The following is a 19,834-nucleotide window of genomic DNA, read 5'->3' as shown; positions in this document are numbered from 1 at the left end:
ACTTCAAGTGATTACATTCCATTGCAGTGGTCCTACACAAAGCTTACTTGTAAGAATTTTTAAGGCCAGGCACGGTGGCTCATGCCTGTAATCCCAGCTCTTTGGGAGGCTGAGGCAGGCAGATCACTAGAGGTCTGGAGGTCAAGACCAGCCTGCCCAACATAGTGAAACCCCATCTCTACTAAAAATACAAAAACTAACTGGGCATAGTGGCATTCGCCTGTAATCCCAGCTACCTGGGAGGCTGAGGCAGAGAATCACTTGAACCTGTGAGGTGGAGGTTACAGTGAGCTGAGATGGCACCACTACACTCCATTCAGCCTGGGTGACAGAGTAAGACTCTGTCTCAAAATAAATACATAAATAAAATAATAATAACAAATGCAAGCTTTTCTAGTTTTATTCCATTCAGAGCTAATTATACTTGTAAATAATGGTGCTAATCCAACAGTTCTACCTTTATGTCACTAATATGTCCAAATTGCACTTCTGGTAAAGCAATTGCTGAAGTTTGCAACGTCTGTGCATTTCTTAAGTTGCAATGAAAAATAGTTTACTAGATTTATTTGTTCTCTAAGTTTGTCTCCATATTGTCAACCAGTGCTGAGTACATTGCACTATGTGGTCGACCAGTGCTGAATACATGGCAAAGATTCATTGGAAATCTCTGATGCAGTCTGTGACTCTTGTTTGTCAATTAACTATACTTTTTTAGTCTTAGCAATACAAAGTGCTGTTGGCTACAGCCAACAGATGAAATATTGATACTTTTCAGGTTCTTGTAATACTTTCAAGCATTTTTTAGTTTGAACTTCTTTATGGTTTACATAAATGGCATTTAAAAGGTGATGTTTGTTGCTTCATTAGACATACATATTCAGAAATAACATACTTTGGTTTTAGCACCTCAAAACTCAAACTCAATATGTAAAAGACTAGTAGAAATTCTTGGTTTCTTATTTCTTTGGAATAACATCATTATTATTTGCTTCATTACTTTTTCACATTCATGCAAGTTAAACATTTTTACCTTCATAATTTTATGTGATTCACAGTAAATACTTGTCAAATTTACATTTATTACTACATTTCTCAAATTAACTCCTTTTCACATTCCTGCTTCTTGACTATTGTTTTTTCTTGACCAAGAAAGGTCTAGTAAAGTTTATTTTGTCATCATCAAATTAGAATAAAATGACGATTTTTTACTTTGCTGGTTTAGCTAGTTATGTTAAAAGTGGGTTAAAAAACAGACTTGATGTAAATTAGAATAATTGCAAAATAACATGTAAAAATTAAATGCTTACATTTTCTCAGATATTTTGTAGTTTGTATTGGAGTTGGAAAACAAATCTTAAAATAATGCACAATGCAATGTGGCCCTGTTGTACATGCAATAACAATAATAATAGCAATAATACTAAATTCTTTTGTTGATAGCTCCAAGCTTTGGGATGTACTGGGAATTTGATGAAGAATATCTTTAGAAAAGAACTAATATTTTCCTGAAAGTTGATGACAATTTCAGATTCTCTATTTTTATTTTTAGCGGGGGGGGGTTATTTTGAAACTTTTTATTTGTTTATTTACTTTACTGAGGATTTAATTCCAACATCTCTATGCAAAATATTTCTGGAGGCATTAATTTTTTTTCTTTCTGGAAATTTGAAGTTGTTTGGCTATTTTTTCCCATTACTCTTAATCAAAAGCAATCCTAAGTAATAAAATATATTAGAGGGCACAAATTGTCTCTCTTGTATATCACAACACTACTCAAATAGTGGTTTACAAACTTGTGTTGGTTAAATACTTTTACCAGTACTGCTAAAATAAGCCAGAAATTTAGAGTAAGCATTTAGAAACTTACATTTTTGATGTTTTTATCCCATCCCACTGGAGAAGTTTCTTTAACAGGGCATTGTGGAACTTACATGTTGAGCAGAAAGTGCAAATATCTACCACTATTAGCAGCAGATGTGAGGAATCATTGGACAATAAGTTCAGTGATTAAAAGATAATATATGAAATAGTTTCTAACTTCTTGAAAATCAAAAAATGTGATTAATTATAACCAACTCTGTGAAATATCTCAGGAAATAGCCAAAAGCTACAGATCAATTTGCCTAACATAATGTACATGAAAACCAGTTTTAGCCTTCAATTTCCCTTCAATTTCTTTTTTTCTTTCTTGATGGCGTGTATTTTTTTCTTTTCCATTCATTTGGCATTAAACTCTTTAAACTAATTTATCTAAGAGTGTGTCTAACACAAATTTATATTTCTAGATATTTCTGATATATGCAATGTTTTGTGTTTTTATTATACTTTAAGTTTTGGGATACATGTGCAGAACATGCAGGTTTGTTAACATAGGTATATACATGCCATGGTGATTTGCTGCACCCATCAACCCATCGTCTACATTAGGTATTTCTCCTAATGCTATCCCCCCCTTGCCCCCCACCCCATGACTGACCTTGGTGTGTGATGTTCCCCTCCCTGTATCCATGTGTTCTCAGTGTTCAACTCCCATTTATGAGTGAGAACATGCGGTGTTTGGTTCTGTTCCTGTGTTAGTTTGCTGAGAATGATGGTTTCCAGCTTCATTCATGTCCCTGCAAAGGACATGAACTCATCCTTTTTATGTCTGCATGGTATTCCATGGTGTATATGTGTCACATTTTCTTTATCCAATCTATCATTGATAGGCATTTGGGTCGGTTCCAAGTCTTTGCTATTGTGAATAGTGCTACAATAAACATACATGTGCATGTGTCTTTTTAGTAGAATGATTTATAATCCTTTGGGTATATACTCAGTAATTGGATGGCTGGGTCCAATGGTATTTCTGGTTCTAAATCCTTGAGGAATCACCACACTGTCTTCCACAATGGTTGAGCTAATTTACACTTCCACCAACAGTGTAAAAGCATTCTTATTTCTCCACATCCTCTCCAGCATCTGTTGTTTCCTGACTTTTTAATGATCACCATTCTAACTGGCATGAGATAGTATCTCATTGGGGTTTTGATTTGCATTTCTCTAATGACCGCGATGATGAGCTTTTTTTCATATGTTTGTTGGCCTCATATATGTCTTCTTTTGAGAAGTATCTGTTCATAGCTTTTGATGTTTTAGTCATGAAGTCTTTGGTGGGCTTGCTTTTATAGCCTCATGAGTTTCTTTTGGTCTTCTTTTGAAGATGTTTTCTTTTCCTTAAAAGAAACGTCTTACCTTCATAATTTTTTATAATTTATCTTTAGTTAAACACCTTACCTTCATAATTTTTTATAATTCACAATAAGCACTTGTCAAATTTGCAAAATTTTTTACTAGATTTATCAAATTATCTCCCTTTGCAATTCCTACTTATTGAGTATTGTTCTTTTAGGCTGCATGTGCTTAGCTGTACCTTATGATGCATTTTTATTGATAATTGAATTTGTTATTTTCCTGAGTGCATTTTAAGGTAGAAATGCCCAGTGTGATTTTGTTAGCTGTTAAAGAAAAATAAATGTCTGAAAATATTAATCCTGCTTGGGAATAACTTTTGTTTTACATTAGTTAGACCCAGTCTGGATGGCACTCGTGTATATAGCTCAGCACAGCTGCTGACTTAAAAAAAAACCATTTGTTTTATATTCTGATGAGTGTGGATTATTAGAAGCAGATCTTGCTATATATCAATAGCAATAGACAATGACATTTTGTGTCTATGACCCATCTTTTGCTGGATATTTTCCCATTGCCGCTCAGATCTGCTTCCCATTCTTCTTCACTTCGCCCCTGTACTTTCTGGCTTCTAGTTTGGTTTGGCAAATGGGTAGCACAGGCAGATGACTAAAGTGGAGCATGCAAGGAGACTGAGATTGGAGTTTCTATCCTCCAGGCTCCCTCTTAGAGGGCAACCACAGTTTGACTGCATTTCTCTCTTAAAGGCCAAAGCTTTTTATTAAGCACATCTCCTCAATAGTTATTCTGTCTTGGTCTATCTTCCTCTTCAGCCCTAAGAGTGATAACAGTTTATTTTGTTCTGTCCCTGAGAACACAACCATCTTGTTTTATAGCTCTGCCCATGTCTTTGGAAAGAATTCCTTCATTCAGGTACCCTATTTGAGTGTGCGCTACATTTCCTACCAAAACTTTGACTGATCTAATGATCAATTTTTAAATGTAGCTATTTAAAAAATGAAAGACAAAAAATGCAGTATAGATATGACTACCCATTTCATTACTTCATTTTGCTGACTAAAACTCCACTAAACACAAATAGGATGTCTTAGTTTTGGTTATGCACTCATAGAATATACTCAGATATGAATCAAAAGGAAAAAATTTCTGGGTGTAAAAAACAAGCAGAGAAAGCACTAACTATCTAAATGACAAAAAGACAGGAGACATGAAAAGGAGTTTACAAGAAACTTTAAAGAACAGACAACAGTGATATGATCACAAGTGATTACATAAAGTTTCCTATATACTAGGCTCATTCTAAGCAATTTACATGTATTGAACTATTTATTTCTCACAGGAACTCTATGAGGAAATACTATTCTCATTTTACAAGTGAGGAAACTGCGGCACAGAGCACTTAGTCTGGTTGTATAGCCTATTCTCTTAGCTACCGTGCCATGCTGCTCTTTCAATGATTTTGCTGATAAAACTGCTAAAGCATAATAAAGACTAGCTATATAGATGGATACACTTGTAATAGTAACTTTTTGTCCTTATTTCCATAATATCCTTATAGTTTACTTATTTATTTAAATTCTTCCTTAGTATAGAATTATTCTTAAGCCTAACTTTAGTTCTTGCTATTCTTTTCCAAAAATAATGAATTTGCATAACATATTATTTGCTACTATGAGTACATTTGTATGCTAACATACATTTAATATTCTTTTTAGAATTTATGATTGGTGAATATGCCTGTTAACAAATCACCTATGATTAATACATATGGAGGCATATCTTCCCCTTATCATGAAGAGCTCTGGAAATTAAATTTTCAACATTTAAGTGGAGAAAGGAGTCATAAATCAAGGTAAGCTAGAAAATAATTATAGGACCCATATGTATTGTAGAGAATTTAGAAAATATGGAAAACTGTGAAAAATAAAAATTCACCCATAGTTCTCTAACCAAAGATTAAAATTTTAAAGTTTATTGTTTTTTAATAGCCTTGTTTATTACAATTATATGCTTTCTAAACTTTTGAATTCTATACTTTTTGTTTGAAATAATTATCTATACTCATATGTTTTCTTAATTTGTCATAATAATGCATAGATTTCATGAGAAAATATTTGATAACTCCTGTATCATGAAGCATTCTATTTAGGTCTAAGATCTTTGATATTTCAAATTTAGACAAAATAGAATGTTTTTCTATTTTGAAATATTTCAAATTATTTCCTTGGGATAAAGTTTCTACAACGAGTGCAAGAGCAATTTGAAAGAACTGTCACAAAGACTTTACAGTCACAAATAATGTACTTTTTCTAGTTGTTTTCTGTGGTATCCTTGTCCCAATACCATAGTGATCCATACTGTAAAAAAAGTGGCAGGAAAAGTTGTTATCCACCTAGAATCCTAGAGAGAAGAAAATAAAAGTCAAAGTGTATCATTAAAAAACTGAATGGTTTTGCTATTAGTCATATAAACATAATATGCTGAAGAAATATGTAAAACTGGTCAGTGCGTCTAAATGGTGAAGGATGCTACAAATAAAAAGCAACAGAACCTAAATATACAAACCGTGACTAGATCGTTCTGTTACTAATAGGATATAGATAAACAGCGGAAAAATAATTTGTATTAAAATGTTCAGAGTAGTTTTAATTAATTTAAAAATTGAAAATAGCAAATGCTTTATAATGGAATGATCAAGTCAATTAAATGTATCTGAATAGTAGAATACAATAGAAATGTTTATAAGAAAAAATTGAAACAGAAACTAGTATACAATGATTAAACTGATTATATCAAATGTGTATTATGGATACCACAATTCACCAAGAATGGAGTATAATCTTTTTCAGCCTACCAGATAGTAATAGATACTATGCTAGAAAGGAGCAGGTTAGATTCTTCATGTAAACAAATTTCAAAAGCCCTGGATTTAACAAAGCACAACTGTTTTCTTTACTCCAAAAGTTCTCAGCTTTTTTATTTGTTTATTTATTTATTTATTTATTTTTAGAGACAGGGTCACCCAGGCTGGAATGCAGTGGTGTGATTATAGCTTACTATAACCTTATTATAACCTATAGCTTACTATAATCCTGGGCTCAAGTGATCCTCCTGCCTCAGGCTCCTGAGCAACTGGCACCATGGGCACATGCCAGTATGGCTGGCTAATTTTAATTTTTTTTTTTTTTTTTTTTGTGGAGATGGGGTCATGCTTTGTTGCCCAGTCTGGTCTTGAACTCCTGGCCTCAAGTGATCGGCACTCCTTTTCCTCCCAAAATGTTGGAATTACAGTCATGAGCCACTGTGCCTGGCTCAGTTTTAAAATATGCTCATGTGTAGTATAAGTCCGCATTAGGGGGACTGATACAGTTTGGCTCTGTGTCCCCATTCGAATATCATCTTGAATTATAATCCCCATGTGTCAAATGAGGGACCTGGTGGGAGGTGATTGGATCACAGGGATGGATTTCCCCTTGGCTGCTCTCATGATAGTAAGTGAGTCCTCATGCAATCTGGTTGTTTGGTAAGTGTCTAGTGCTTCCTCCTTCGCACTCTCTTCTGCCACCATGTAAGAGATGCCTTGCTTCCCCTTCCGCCATGATTGTAAATCTCCTGAGGCCTCCCCAGCCATGCGGAACTGTGAGTCAATTAAACCTCTTTTGTTTATAAATTACCCAGTCTCAAGTGGTATCTCTGTAGCAGTGTGAGAATGGACTAATACAGAGACAGAGCTAGCCTTGCCACCACTACCTATACAACCTGCTTCATCAGAATGAACTCATGGAACACGTTTTAAGTATTATTAATTTCTGTTCAATGTCCAAATTTTTATTAGGAAAAATAACTTGCTAGATCAAAATGTGTTGTTAATAGATCAAAATTTCTTAAAAATTATATGTGATTTTTAAGTTTTAAGAAATTGCTGAAAACTTAGAAATGTATAATGGCATACATGCCATAGAATTTAAGATGTTGGCATATTGTTATGGGCTGAATGTTTGTGTCCCCACACAATTCATATGTTGAAGTCCCAACCTCAATGTGTATTATGGCCGCTGTAATTCACAAAGAAGAGAGTGTGATCTCATGGCAAACCAGATCGTAATAGATATTATGCTAAAAAGGAGGGGTTTAGGTTCTTCATTTAAACAAATTTGAAAAGCCCTGGAGTTAACAAAGTGAAATTGTAATGCAGTTTGATGGTATTAGGAAGTGTGGCCTTTGGGAGGTAGTTGGGCATAGATGAGGTCATGATGGTGGAGTTCTCATGATGGGATTAGTGTCTTTACAAGAAAAGGAAGAGCTACCAGCACTTACTCTCTCCTCTGTGTGAGGTTGCAGCAAGAAGGCAGCTGTCTGCAAGCCAAGAACACAGCCCTCACCAATACCAGCCCATGCTGGCACCCTATCTTGGATTTCCCAGCTTCTGGAACATGAAAAAATAAAATGTTTAAGTCACCCAGTTTACACTGTTTTGTTATAGAAGCCCCAGTAGCCTGAGACACATATTGTTACATTTGTTTCAAATATTTTTCTTGAATAAAGAACACTTCAAGAACTACAGTTTCAGCTGTTTAACCCTATGTGCTTTCGACTATAGTAATTGTGGCATGTATCATTCCAGTTCATTTTTCTACTTTAATATACATGAATATGAAATTGTATTTTTCACATTTATTAATGTAATTCTACCTAATACATTTTTCTGTGACTTAGTTTTTTTAAAAATGCTGCATTTTAACTTTAATCCATATGGATAATTATGTATTTTCTCCATTTTAATGGCTGAGAAATTCTAATATAATAAATTTTCCTTATTTATTATTTTCCAAATTTTTGACAACAAAATCAATGCCATAGTGAAAATCATTGCATATTTCTCCTTGTGTATGTGTGCAAGTGTTTCTTTTTTTTATATTTTTACTTTTACAGACAGGGTCTTACTCTATGTCCCAGGCTGGAGTGCAGTGGCACAATCGTAGCTCACTGCAACCTCGAATTCCTGGGCTCAAGAGAGCCTCCTGCTTCAGCTTCTGGAGTAGCTAGAATCACAGGCACATGTAACCATACCTGGATAAAGAAAAAAGTTTTTTTTGTAGAGATGGAATTCGCTTCGTTGCTGAGGCTAGTTTCAAACTCCTGACCTCAAATGGTCCTCACCCCTCAGCCTCCAAAAATTCTGGGTTATAGATGTGAGCCATTGTGCCCAGCTAAGTATAATTTTTGATTTATTATTTTAAAAAATTTACTTGATGCTTTCTATGGGTCTCCAAAAGCATCTGAAAAAAAAATACATACACACACACACAGACACATATTTCCTTCCCCAGTCTATAAGAGTATGAGAGGATCACTTCCCCTTGTCTTCACCAACACCTAACAGATCAGTTTGGGGAGACTTAACATCTTTATTATAACCATATTATAATTTAGAAACATGGCATATCTCTTCATTTATTTATTTATAAAAATTTTCTCAATACAGTTTTAGTGTTTTTATTTTTATATGGGTATTGTCTTAGATTTCTTAATTTTTGACAGTAAAATAGGTCAAAAGTGACACTTATAACGAATTTTCTAAGATTCCCTAATAACTATGTGACTATCTTTTTATGTTTGTTGCTGTTAGAATTACTTCTATGTGTTGTCTTATTCTTATTAATATGTTGGTATTATTAAATATTTATTGTAAATTCTCCCAAGGTATGCCTTATCCTTTAACTTTGTTTTAGTTGTGCCTTTACTTACATGGAAGTCTTAAAAATTGTTATAGTTATTATGTTTTTAAGATTCATTAATGTTGTTGAGTGTAGCTATGTCATTTTTATTGTTTGTTTTTCATTTCACTGTTGCATTTTATTAACATACTGAAAATTATCCATTAATTCTGTTAATTTTGGACATTTCAATTATTTTCAGTTCATGGTTATTATGAACAATGTTTCATACATTCCCGTATGGGCAATTTGCTTCATTGCTGAGGCTAGTTTCAAACTCCTGACCTCAAATGGTCCTCACCCCTCAGCCTCCAAAAATTCTGGGTTATAGATGTGAGCCATTGTGCCCAGCTAAGTATAATTTTTGATTTATTATTTTAAAAAATTTACTTGATGCTTTCTATGGGTCTCCAAAAGTATCTGAAAAAAAAAAAATACACACACACACACACACACACACACAGACATCTTAATGTACAGACTTATGAGTGGAATTGCTGGGTCAGAGGATATGTATATAAAATTTAGTGACTAGAACATAGTAATTTTTATAAAGTGAGATATCTCAATCTTTTAGGATTAGCCTTTTTTTTCCCTGTATTTTGGTTAAAAAAATCTTTCCCAACCACAAGATCATGTAGATAGTCTTGTATATTATTTTCTAAAAACTTTATTGTTTTCTCTTTCATGTCTGTAATCTATGTGGAAATTTTTATAAATAATATTAAACACAAGTCTGATTTTCTTTTTAAAATGTGCATAGTCAATTCATCAATACCACAAAAGGAAAAAATCCTTTCTCCACTATTTCTGTAGTACAATTATTGTATAACTCATGCGTTCACATGTAATTGATATGCTTAACTGCTCTATATTCTGCTTCACTGGCCCATTTGTCTAATTCCACACCAACATCACACTGCCTTAATTACTATGGTTTGGTAATAACATTTAATAGTCAATATGATAGATTTTTCCAAACTTGTTTTTCTTCAGTGGTATCTTGCACATTAATTTTGAAACCAGCTTGTCATAATTTTTCTTTTCAAAAAATTGCAGGGAGTTTTTAATTGTATTTTTCAGAATCTATATATCAATTTGGGGAGAAAACATCTTTATCATAACTATATTCTAATTTATAAACATGGTATATCTCTTCATTTATTAGTTATTTATAAAATTTTCTTAATACAGTTTTACTTCTTTTTTCATATGGGTATTGTCCATCATTCTCATAGCAGTATCGTTCACAGAGGCATTGTTAGATTTATTTCTATGTATTTAGTATTTTTGATGCCATTTATAGATTATATGCATATATAGATTTCTAAAATTTGTATTTTCTAACTTTTTTTTTTACCAGAAAAAGAAGTAAATTTTTATATATTGATTTTACACACACAAATATTGCTAAATTTCCTTATTAATTCTGAATATTTTTGTCTCCGTATTGACTTAAAAGGAATATTCTAAACATTTGACTGACAAGGGACTATTAACCAGAATATATAAAGAACTCAAACACCCTAATAACAATATCCCAAATCATCTAATTGAAATATGGGCAACAGATCTGAGTAGACATTTCTCAAAAAAAGACATACAAGCTGGGCGCGGTGGCACATGCCTGTAATCCCAGCACTGTGAGAGGCCGAGGCCGGCGGATCATGAGGTCAGGAAATGGAGACCATCCTGGCGAACACGGTGAAACCCCGTCTCTACTAAAAATACAAAAAATTAGCCGGGCGTGGTGGCCGGCGCCTGTAGTTCCGGCTACTTGGGAGGCTGAGGCAGGAGAATGGTGTGAACCCGGGAGGCGGAGCTTGCAGTGAGCCGTGATCGCACCACTGCTCTCCAGCCTGGGCTACAGAGCAAGACTCTGTCTCAAAAAAAAAAAAAAAAAAAAAAAAAAAAAGACATACAAATGGCCAACAGATACATGAAAAAATTCTCAAAATCACTAATCATCAGAGAAATGTAAACTAAACCCACAATGATATATTATCTCACCCCAACTAAACTGGCGTTTATTAGAAAGACAGTAATGGATGCTGGTGAGGATATGGAGAAAGAGGAATGCTCCTACACGGTTGGTGGGAATGTAAATTAGCATAACCATTATGGAAAACAGGATGGAGGTTCCTCAGAAAACCAAAAATAGAATTGTCATATCATCCCATAATCCCACTGCTGGATATGTGTCCAAAAGAAGGGAAATTAGCAGATTAAAGAGCTATCTGGGCTGGGCAGGGTGGCGTGCTGGGAACCCGTTATCCCAGCATTTTGGGAGGCTCAGTTGAGTGGATTGCTTGAGCCCAGGAGTTTGAGATCAGTCTGGGTAACATGACAAAACCCGCCTCTACAAAAATTACAAAAATCAGCCAGGTGGCTGGGCGCGGTGGCTCACATCTGTAATCCCAGCACTTTGGGAGGCGGAGGTGGGCGGATCACGAGGTCAGGAGATCGAGACCATCCTAGCTAACACGGTGAAACCCCGTGTTAGCTCAATACAAAAAATAAGCCGGGCGTGGTGGCAGGCGCCTGTAGTCCCAGCTGCTGACCCAGGAGGTGGAGCTTGTAGTGAGCCGAGATGGCGCCACTGCACTCCAGCCTGGGCGACAGAGACTCTGTCTGAAAAAAATAAATAAATAAAATAAATAAATAAATCAGCCAGGCATGTTGGTGTGCACTTGTAGTCCCAGCTACCCAGGAAGCTGAGGTGGGGGGATTACTTGAGACCTGGAGGTAGAGATTGCAGTGAGCAAAGACTGCAGCACTGCATTTTAGCCTGGGCCACAGAGCAAGACCCTACCTCAAAAAAAGAAACAATAAAAGAGATATCTGTTTTCTCATATTAATTGTAGCATTAGTCACAATAGCCAAGATGTGGAATCAATCTAAGTTTCCATGCATGATAAATCGGTAAAGAAAATGTGATATATGTACACAATGGAATATTATTAAACCATAAAAGAATCAAATCCTGTCACTTGCAACAACATTGGTGGAACAGGAAGACATTATGTTAAGTAAAATAATTCAGGCACAGAAAAATACCGCTGTTGTCACTCATATGTGTGTTCTAAAATAAATTGATCTCATAAAGGTAGAGAGTAGAATGATGGTTACTAGAAGCTGGGAAGGTTGAAGAGGTGGGGAAGAAGAGAGGTTGGTTAATGGGGACAACATACAGTTAAATAGAAGGAATAAGATCTAGTGTTTAAGAGCGTAATAGGGTGGCTATACTTAACAACAATTTATTGTATATTTCAAAATTACTAAAAGAGTGATATTGCAATGTTCCTAACACAAATAAATGATAAATACTAGAGGTGGTGGATATTATAATTAACCCTGATTTGATCATTAAATATTGTATGTTTGTATCAAAATATCACATATATCTCATAAATATGTACAACTATGTATCCACAATCATGAAAAATAAAAAATAATAAAGCAAAAGGTAAATCTAAGTATGTTTGTTTTTTAAAAAGTATAATATTTTTTCTCAAACTTTATCTGGTATTCTACTTTATGTGTTTTATAATTTATCTCCACTAAAGTTTATTACCATTTTAAGTAATCAGTGTTCCTTTTTCTTTTATTTCCTGTTTACCATTTTCATTGCTTTTTAACTCTTCTTTCTTCTTAGGCCTCCTTTCTGGACTTGTTTATTATTTGCCTGCTGTAAGATATTTTGAATTTTCCTTACTGTCAACAACAAAAATCTCTGAATATATATTTTGTTTGTCTGAATATATTTTTTATTCTTATTCTTGAAAAATATTTAAAACTAAACGTAAAATATCTTTGAGCAATTATTACTTTTATTCTTTTTTCCTCTAGAACATTGTTGGTATCATTTCACTATCTTACAGTTTCCATTATTGCTGTTGAGAAGTTAGCTGAAATTTTAATGTCATTTCTTTAAGATTATGTTGGCTTCCTTCCCCCCAAACCTGGCAATTTTAAGTTTCTTATTGTCTTCTGTTTTCTTCAGTTTTACTCTGATGTGTCAGAATATAATGTTAAAAATTATCTTACTTAGATTTGATGGAACTTTTTGAATCTATGGATGTATCTTTCATCATTCCTGAAAAATTATTGGGTATTGTTTATACATATATTGCATTGACAACCCCGTTTTTTCTTTTCTCTCCTTCTGAGACTATTGAATATATGTGTATGAGATCATCTCATTAAATCTGTTACATCTTTTATTCTTTCTTCTCTATTTTCCAAATTTTTATCACTTTCTACTGTATTTTGAACAATTTATTCTGATCTGCGATTTGTCTTTCATGTGACTCATTTTCCCATTCTCAAATGTATCCATTGAATTAAAAAATTATATCTTACATTCTATTAATTTATTTAGTTTTCCTCAAATCTGTTATGTAGACTTAACGTTTCGGGTTCCCCGCAGATCTTTTTAAGCCTGTGGTGGGATGAGCATGATAATTTTATAATATATGTCTGATTATTTCAGTGACTGGAGTCTTAGTAGGTTTGTTGTTTCTGCTTGTTCTCATTTCTGCCATATTTTTCCTTGTATCTTGTAATTACTCACTTTCCTTTGGATGGAAAATATTTCTGCATGTTTTTTGAGAACTAAGATAAATGTGTCCTCCTCCAGAGAATCTTTGCATTAGCTTCTCTGCCAGGCACCTGTAAGTGTACCAGCCTGGGACAACTGAAACTAAATTCACTGCCTGAGTTTTCTTGGCCAACAATCTATGTTTGTCTAGGGTGTAAATCTGTGTCAGGACCAATCTTCTCAGCAACAGTTCTTTTTCTTTTCCATCCTCATTCTTTTTCTGCTAGACGCCAAGGTAGCCTTCTATGTGGCTTCCTGAGGTTAGGAAGAGGGGATCTTGCAAGATACTACATACTTTATGCAGATAATCCTAAAAGAAACTATACTACAATCATTATTATTATTCTTAATTTATCCACTGACACCTGCTTTGGTCACTCAGACTTGACTCCTTTCCTAACACCTATATCTCCACTCGAACTAGCTGACATACAGAGTTCTCTGGCAAAAACACATATTATGGGAAGAAGATAAGCATGTCTAGGGTTCTATTCCATTTCCTTGTTTGAGGTATTGTTGCCTTACATTTCTGGTGAGCTCTTCCCCAAGAAGTGATGTCCTTGCTTTCATCAAACATTTCGTTGTGGCTTCAGTGGAAGATTAACCCATTGTCAAAAAGAAATTTTTATGCATGGTTTTAAGATGAATCTATCAGACTCATTTACTTTTACTTTCATTGGCTAATGACGAAGATAAACTTTGAAGCTCTTTTTTTTTTTTTAAGCCAAATAATGCAGGCAGTTTGTCCATCTTCGGTAGTTAAATACATAAATTTGGGTATTGTTGCCTCTGCCTACCAATTAACCCTCTTTGGGATTAATAATTACATTTCACAAGAGATGACATTACACTTGAGAACCTTAGTTGTTTCTAAGTGGGCTTCTTACGGACAACCTTGAAAAGATAATGACTGTTACCAAATGCAGAATAGAATGTTTCCAAGTATAAAAGCAATCATTTAGAAAAGGAAGTAGGATTTTACTCTTGAAAATATTTTCGGCCTTCAATTTTCTTCTAAATGGCTGTCTGCTCAAAATTCGGTGGGTGTCAACAGTCCCCTCTCCCCTAATCTGTTTAGGGTTCTCTTTATTCTTATAAGCTACTAAGAAGGAGGGCTTGCATTTCAAAGCTTAAGACAGTTGCTAAGATTGAAACAGAAAAGTAAAATCTAAAGAAACACAAAGGCAATAAAAGAACATGTAAAACCATAGGTATTTTTAGAAATGAAATGAGGACTGTATTCTGGTTTCATACCATAAAGCCTTTGGATATCTATAATGTGATGATGCTATAATCAATCACGCAGGCATCAGGATGACAGAGGATATTTCCAGTGTCTGACTCAAAAGCCCAGACCCCAAACCAATGAGTCAGAAATGACAAATTCAGGGGAGGTATTCATAGAATAAATTTCTGCAGGTGTTCACATCACCTGCTCTTTATTTATGCCCTTCAGATTATTAAATCTGTCCCTGAATTCCTCAAACATTCAAATGTAATATACACACCAAAAGGAGCAGACCTTCCTTTTATTCTTCTGCTACTTCTGATACTTAGGAGAAACCATATTAATTGTTATTTGAAGTTTATATATCAATTCCATTTTTTTTTACCTTTTCATAGTACCAAACTTATCAAAAGAGTAGTCAATATTTAATATTTTTCTTTTTAAAATCCATATATTGATTAGCACCCTAAAATCTGGGTTCTGTTTTTCTGTAATGAAATTGCTGTCTTAAAGATCTCTACCACTTTAAACATGTATATTTCTTTGTGGTGACAACATTCAAAATCTTTTCTTCTAGCTATCTGGAAATATTCAATACACTGTTATTTACTATAGTCACCCTACTGTGTAATAGAACACCAAAACAAATTCTTCTTAACTGTAACTTTGTACCCATTGACCAACCTCTCCCAGTTCCCCGCAACCTCGACCCTCCCCAGCCTCTGGTAACAACAATTCTACTCTCTAATTCTATGAAATAAGCTTTTTAAGATTCCATATGAGTGAGATCATGTGGTGTTTATCCTTCTGTGCTTTAACGTAGTGACATAGTGTTATCCAGGTTCATTCATGTTATTGCAAATGACAGGATTTCATTCTGTTTTATGACTTTATAGTATTCCACCACACACACACACACACACACACACACACACACACACACACACACACACAGATATATATCCATTCATCATTAGATGGGCATATAGGTTGATTCTATGTCTTGGTTACTGTGAATAGTGTTGCAATAAACATGGGTGTACAGATGTCTCTTCCACATACTGATTACATTTTCTTTGGATATATACCCAGTAATGGGATTGCTGGATTATATGGCAGTTCTATTTTTAGGTTTTTGAGAAACCTCTATATGTTATTCATCATGGCTGTACTAACTTACATTCCCACCAACAATGTATGAGTTCTCTTTTCTTCTATTTGTTATTTTTGATAATAGCCATTCTAGCTGGGATGAGGTGGCTTTCAATGTTGTTACCACAAAGAAATGATAAATATTGAAAGTGATGTATATGGCAATTACCCCAATTTTATAATTAAGCTATGTACACATGCACTGAAACATCACATTTTATCCCATAAATATGTACAATTATTAGGTGTCAGTTATAAATAAAAATTCAATTAAAAATATCTCCACTGACTTTTAAAATATTAACTCTAATGGTTTTCTTTTTGTATTTAGTCTTGATATTTCTGTGGATGTACATTTGCCATCATTGTCTTTATCTTTAATGTATTCTTTGATATCTCAGTCTAGGATACTTGTTTGTATGAAACAGGCACACAATCAAACTAACTCAAGCAAAAAAAAAACAAAACAAAACAATTAACATAAGGATATAAGGCTTTGTTGTGGAACTTGAGAGCAGAAAGTATAGCTAGGCCTTTCCCCCTCATTCAGTACTCTTAACACACGTGGAGATAAAATGGCCAGCTTGGCAGATATAGTCTGCATGTACACTATGATAAACTTGAAAAGGATTAAAAACTCTAGATTTACATCAGTTAATCATTTGGCAAACGTTGATTGGGGGTTAAAATGGTGAACATGCAGCTGTCTGAAATTGGAGGTGCTTTGTTATTTGCTGTCTTGAAAAAGCTGTCAGCAAAAGCCACAGGGTTTGGCTCTACATAACCTTTCAGTTCTAACCTCAACCAATTAAAGTATTGTTTTATTTAAAATCCTTAGAGAACTGAATTGGCCCAGCTGGCATCACATGTCTACTGTGACAAAATCAGCAATGGCCAGGGTACATGAAGTCATATGGACTAATATAGAACTTAGGCCCCAGTGCAGCAGGGACTGTTAAAAGTGAACACTTTTCAGAGAAGGAATTTGCACCCCATATTTTATATACATCTCAATTCCATTGTAGTACTTTCCTAAATCTCCTCTTATATTTATTGTTTCTTTTTTCCCTCTTGCTTCCTAACTCTGGGATTTACCAAACAAAAACTCCTTTGATTGATTATTTTTTTCCTTAGTATTCTTCCTCTTGAAATTTTAAGACTTTGATCATCACTGATATGTAGGTGAATCTGAAATCTTTATTTCCAGATCTTATCCAATTCCTAATGCTTGACTTACAAGTCCTTTTGGATTATAAACCTTTCCACTTGGATGTCTCATAGGTAAATCATCCTATGTCCAGAATGGCACAGATCATCTGCTCAGATTCCTCCCATCCAATTCTCTTGATGTCATCTTCCTATTTCCAGTCATGTGGGCCAAAAACATTGAGTTTATCTGTGTGCTTGGCATCATGATTTCTTTTCTCATATTCCATTATTCATCAAGCCCTATTGATTTACCTATTGATTTCAACTTGATTTAGCTTGACCTCCACCTAATCTCTAAATTCTAGGTGATCATGTGCCCAGGAAAAAGCAGAGAAAGAACTTTGAAAGGACAACTGCTATTCTGCCCTTTCCATCTCCTGCCTAGTCTTCAAGGCTCACCTGCTATTTCCACAAAGAAGCTTTTTCTGAATCTCACCAAAAAGAGTAATGCTTATAACTAACAGTTTTCTAGCACTGAATATATGCCAGGAACTAGGCTGTGTGACTTGATTTGATGCTTTCCAAAATTCTGCAAGATCTTTTCACTATTTCTACAGATGGAAAATTGTAGCTCCCACAGATTAAGTGATTCAGCAAAGATTATAGGACATGGGAGTTCTGGAATCATGATCTCTACTTCTAAACTCCCACAGAGTTTTATTTCTTTTTTAAAGAACATCTCCTTATGTTGCATCACTGTGAAGTGTCTCACTTCCCTCCCAGAATGGGAACTGCCTGAGGCCAGACCTGATTTCTCTTCTAGCACTCATGGTATCTAGCGAAATATTTTGTAGGTGGCTTTCATTAAATAGTCATTGAACAAATGAATTGTCAGCTAAAAAAAGTTCTGAATTCACAGATAATGTAAATACAGTCAGTTTGGATGGAGTGCCTATTTAACCAGGAGACATCAGTATAAATATTTTATAAATAAAATTAGAATGATCTTTATTTACTGTCTGTTCCACAGGACTGCTCTTACATATTTAGACTAGATTATCTTTGTGAAATCCTTTGATATTTCAGAGATATTGGAATGCATAAAGCTGAAGTCTGTTTTTTGAAATGCCTGTATTTACTTTATAAAAGTTTCCCTTTGCTTCTTACCAGGTGTTATATATGTCACTAAATAAGTTTTAATTTTTACAATAATGTCTATTGTGATGGGCAGGAATTGGTTAAAATAGCTATGTTTATTTCTCACTAAATATTTAACATGACCTGTAGGAGACCAATTAAAGGACTCAGGATTTATATAGAAAGTTAAAAATAATTAGCTTTCCACGTTTTCAATGATGTATTACAAGCCATAATCCATACTGACAAATGTTTGACAAACCTAAAATTATTATACAATGTAGTTTGAGCATAGAAATTGAATTAGATATTATTTTCATCCTAAGCCTGCATTTTGCTTTAGAAATAAAATGACATAACTATACTTTCCCTAGAGCCTATGAAAAAGCTGAAGTAAACTATCTAATTTCAGAAAATGTAATTTTAATTTGTATTTGAAACCCTGGATAGTGTGTGTGTTTTGTGTGCTTGGGGGTTGTCTGTGGTTGGTAATGAGGAAATCTAATTGAATTGAATTTACTATTATTTTAAAAGAAGAATGAATTGCACATTATTATACTATAAATCATTCTTAGGGATCTTAGAAAGACAGCTAAATGCAAAGACTTTGAGTCAGACAGTTCATTTCAAATTTGGCTCAGTTTACTTTCAAGATATAATTTTGAGTGTGATACTTAAACTCTGTCAACCTATTTCTTCTTGTAAAACAAAGTACATTTTATACATTTCAAGCAGTATATATAAAGCAAACACCAGATTTTCATTAAGCAAATTCTATATACAACAGTAAAGAGAAACTTAAGCAACTAAAGTTACATCAAGGATTATAAGGCAGGTACATTAATATTACATTATGGGGCAGATTTTTGTAGGCTTTAGAGGTAGACTTGCGTGAGTTTCTGGCCCTTTGTAATTATGTGACCTAAAGCACAGTTTCTTCATTTCCACTGCCTCCACCACTTGCCCCACCCCATAACCAAGTGAACATGCTTGAATTCGTGTCATTCTGCCACACATTCCTACTGGTGCCCCTGTTTCTGCTCTCACCCCCTTGTTCTCTGAACAGCAGTCTCAGTAATGTTTTAAGAATGTTAATAAAATTGTGTCATGCTCCAATTTTAGCCCTGTAATATCTTTCCATTACATCCAGAGTAAAACACAAACTCTACCCCATGGTTTAAATACCCTGAGAGAACTTGTCCCTAGCCTGCTCCTTGATCTCTTAACCTCTTTCTTTTCTGTTCTTTCCCTCCCTCCTCCCTCCCTCCCTCCCTTCCTTCCTTCCCCCACTCTTGTTTTTCTAAGTCTTTTGTTTTCTGTCTCTTGCTTTCTGTCTCTTTCTCATTTCAACTCAAATGTCTCTCCCTCAAGTATTTAAAAAAAGTATTTTTTTAATCTGCTATAATTAAATACATGCATACTCTTGTAATTAAAAGTATAAACACTCATATTTTTTTGCTGTGAAATGCTAACACACATACAGAAGACTATATGAACATAAATATAATGATTAATGAATTATTATAAATCAAATACTTGTGTATTGACCAAGTGAAGAAATAAAATAACTTTCAGAAACTTTTTATGTAACCCTTTTAAATAAAGAAATCCTAGTGCTGTCTTCATCAACATATAAACCAATTAAAAAGTCTTCTCTCC

At 34.2% G+C, this 19,834-nt stretch overlaps 1 protein-coding gene across 5 annotated transcripts in view; it reads left to right on the top strand.

The window, feature by feature from the left end:
* Positions 1 to 19,834, top strand: part of TMEM232 (transmembrane protein 232) — a 200,454-nt gene that overhangs the window by 59,999 nt on the left and 120,621 nt on the right. For all 5 annotated transcript variants that reach the window (XM_078004470.1, XM_078004471.1, XM_078004472.1 and 2 more), the window contains one exon: positions 4,908 to 5,044. In XM_078004470.1, coding sequence (XP_077860596.1) covers positions 4,926 to 5,044 — 119 coding nt within the window. In that variant the 5' untranslated portion in view covers positions 4,908 to 4,925. The remainder of the gene's footprint in view (positions 1 to 4,907; positions 5,045 to 19,834) is intronic.

The sequence above is a fragment of the Macaca mulatta genome, chromosome 6, assembly GCF_049350105.2.
Source record: "Macaca mulatta isolate MMU2019108-1 chromosome 6, T2T-MMU8v2.0, whole genome shotgun sequence".
NCBI lineage: Eukaryota > Metazoa > Chordata > Mammalia > Primates > Cercopithecidae > Macaca > Macaca mulatta.
Note: the sequence above shows the minus strand (reverse complement) of the source record. Positions and strands in the feature narration are given on the sequence as shown.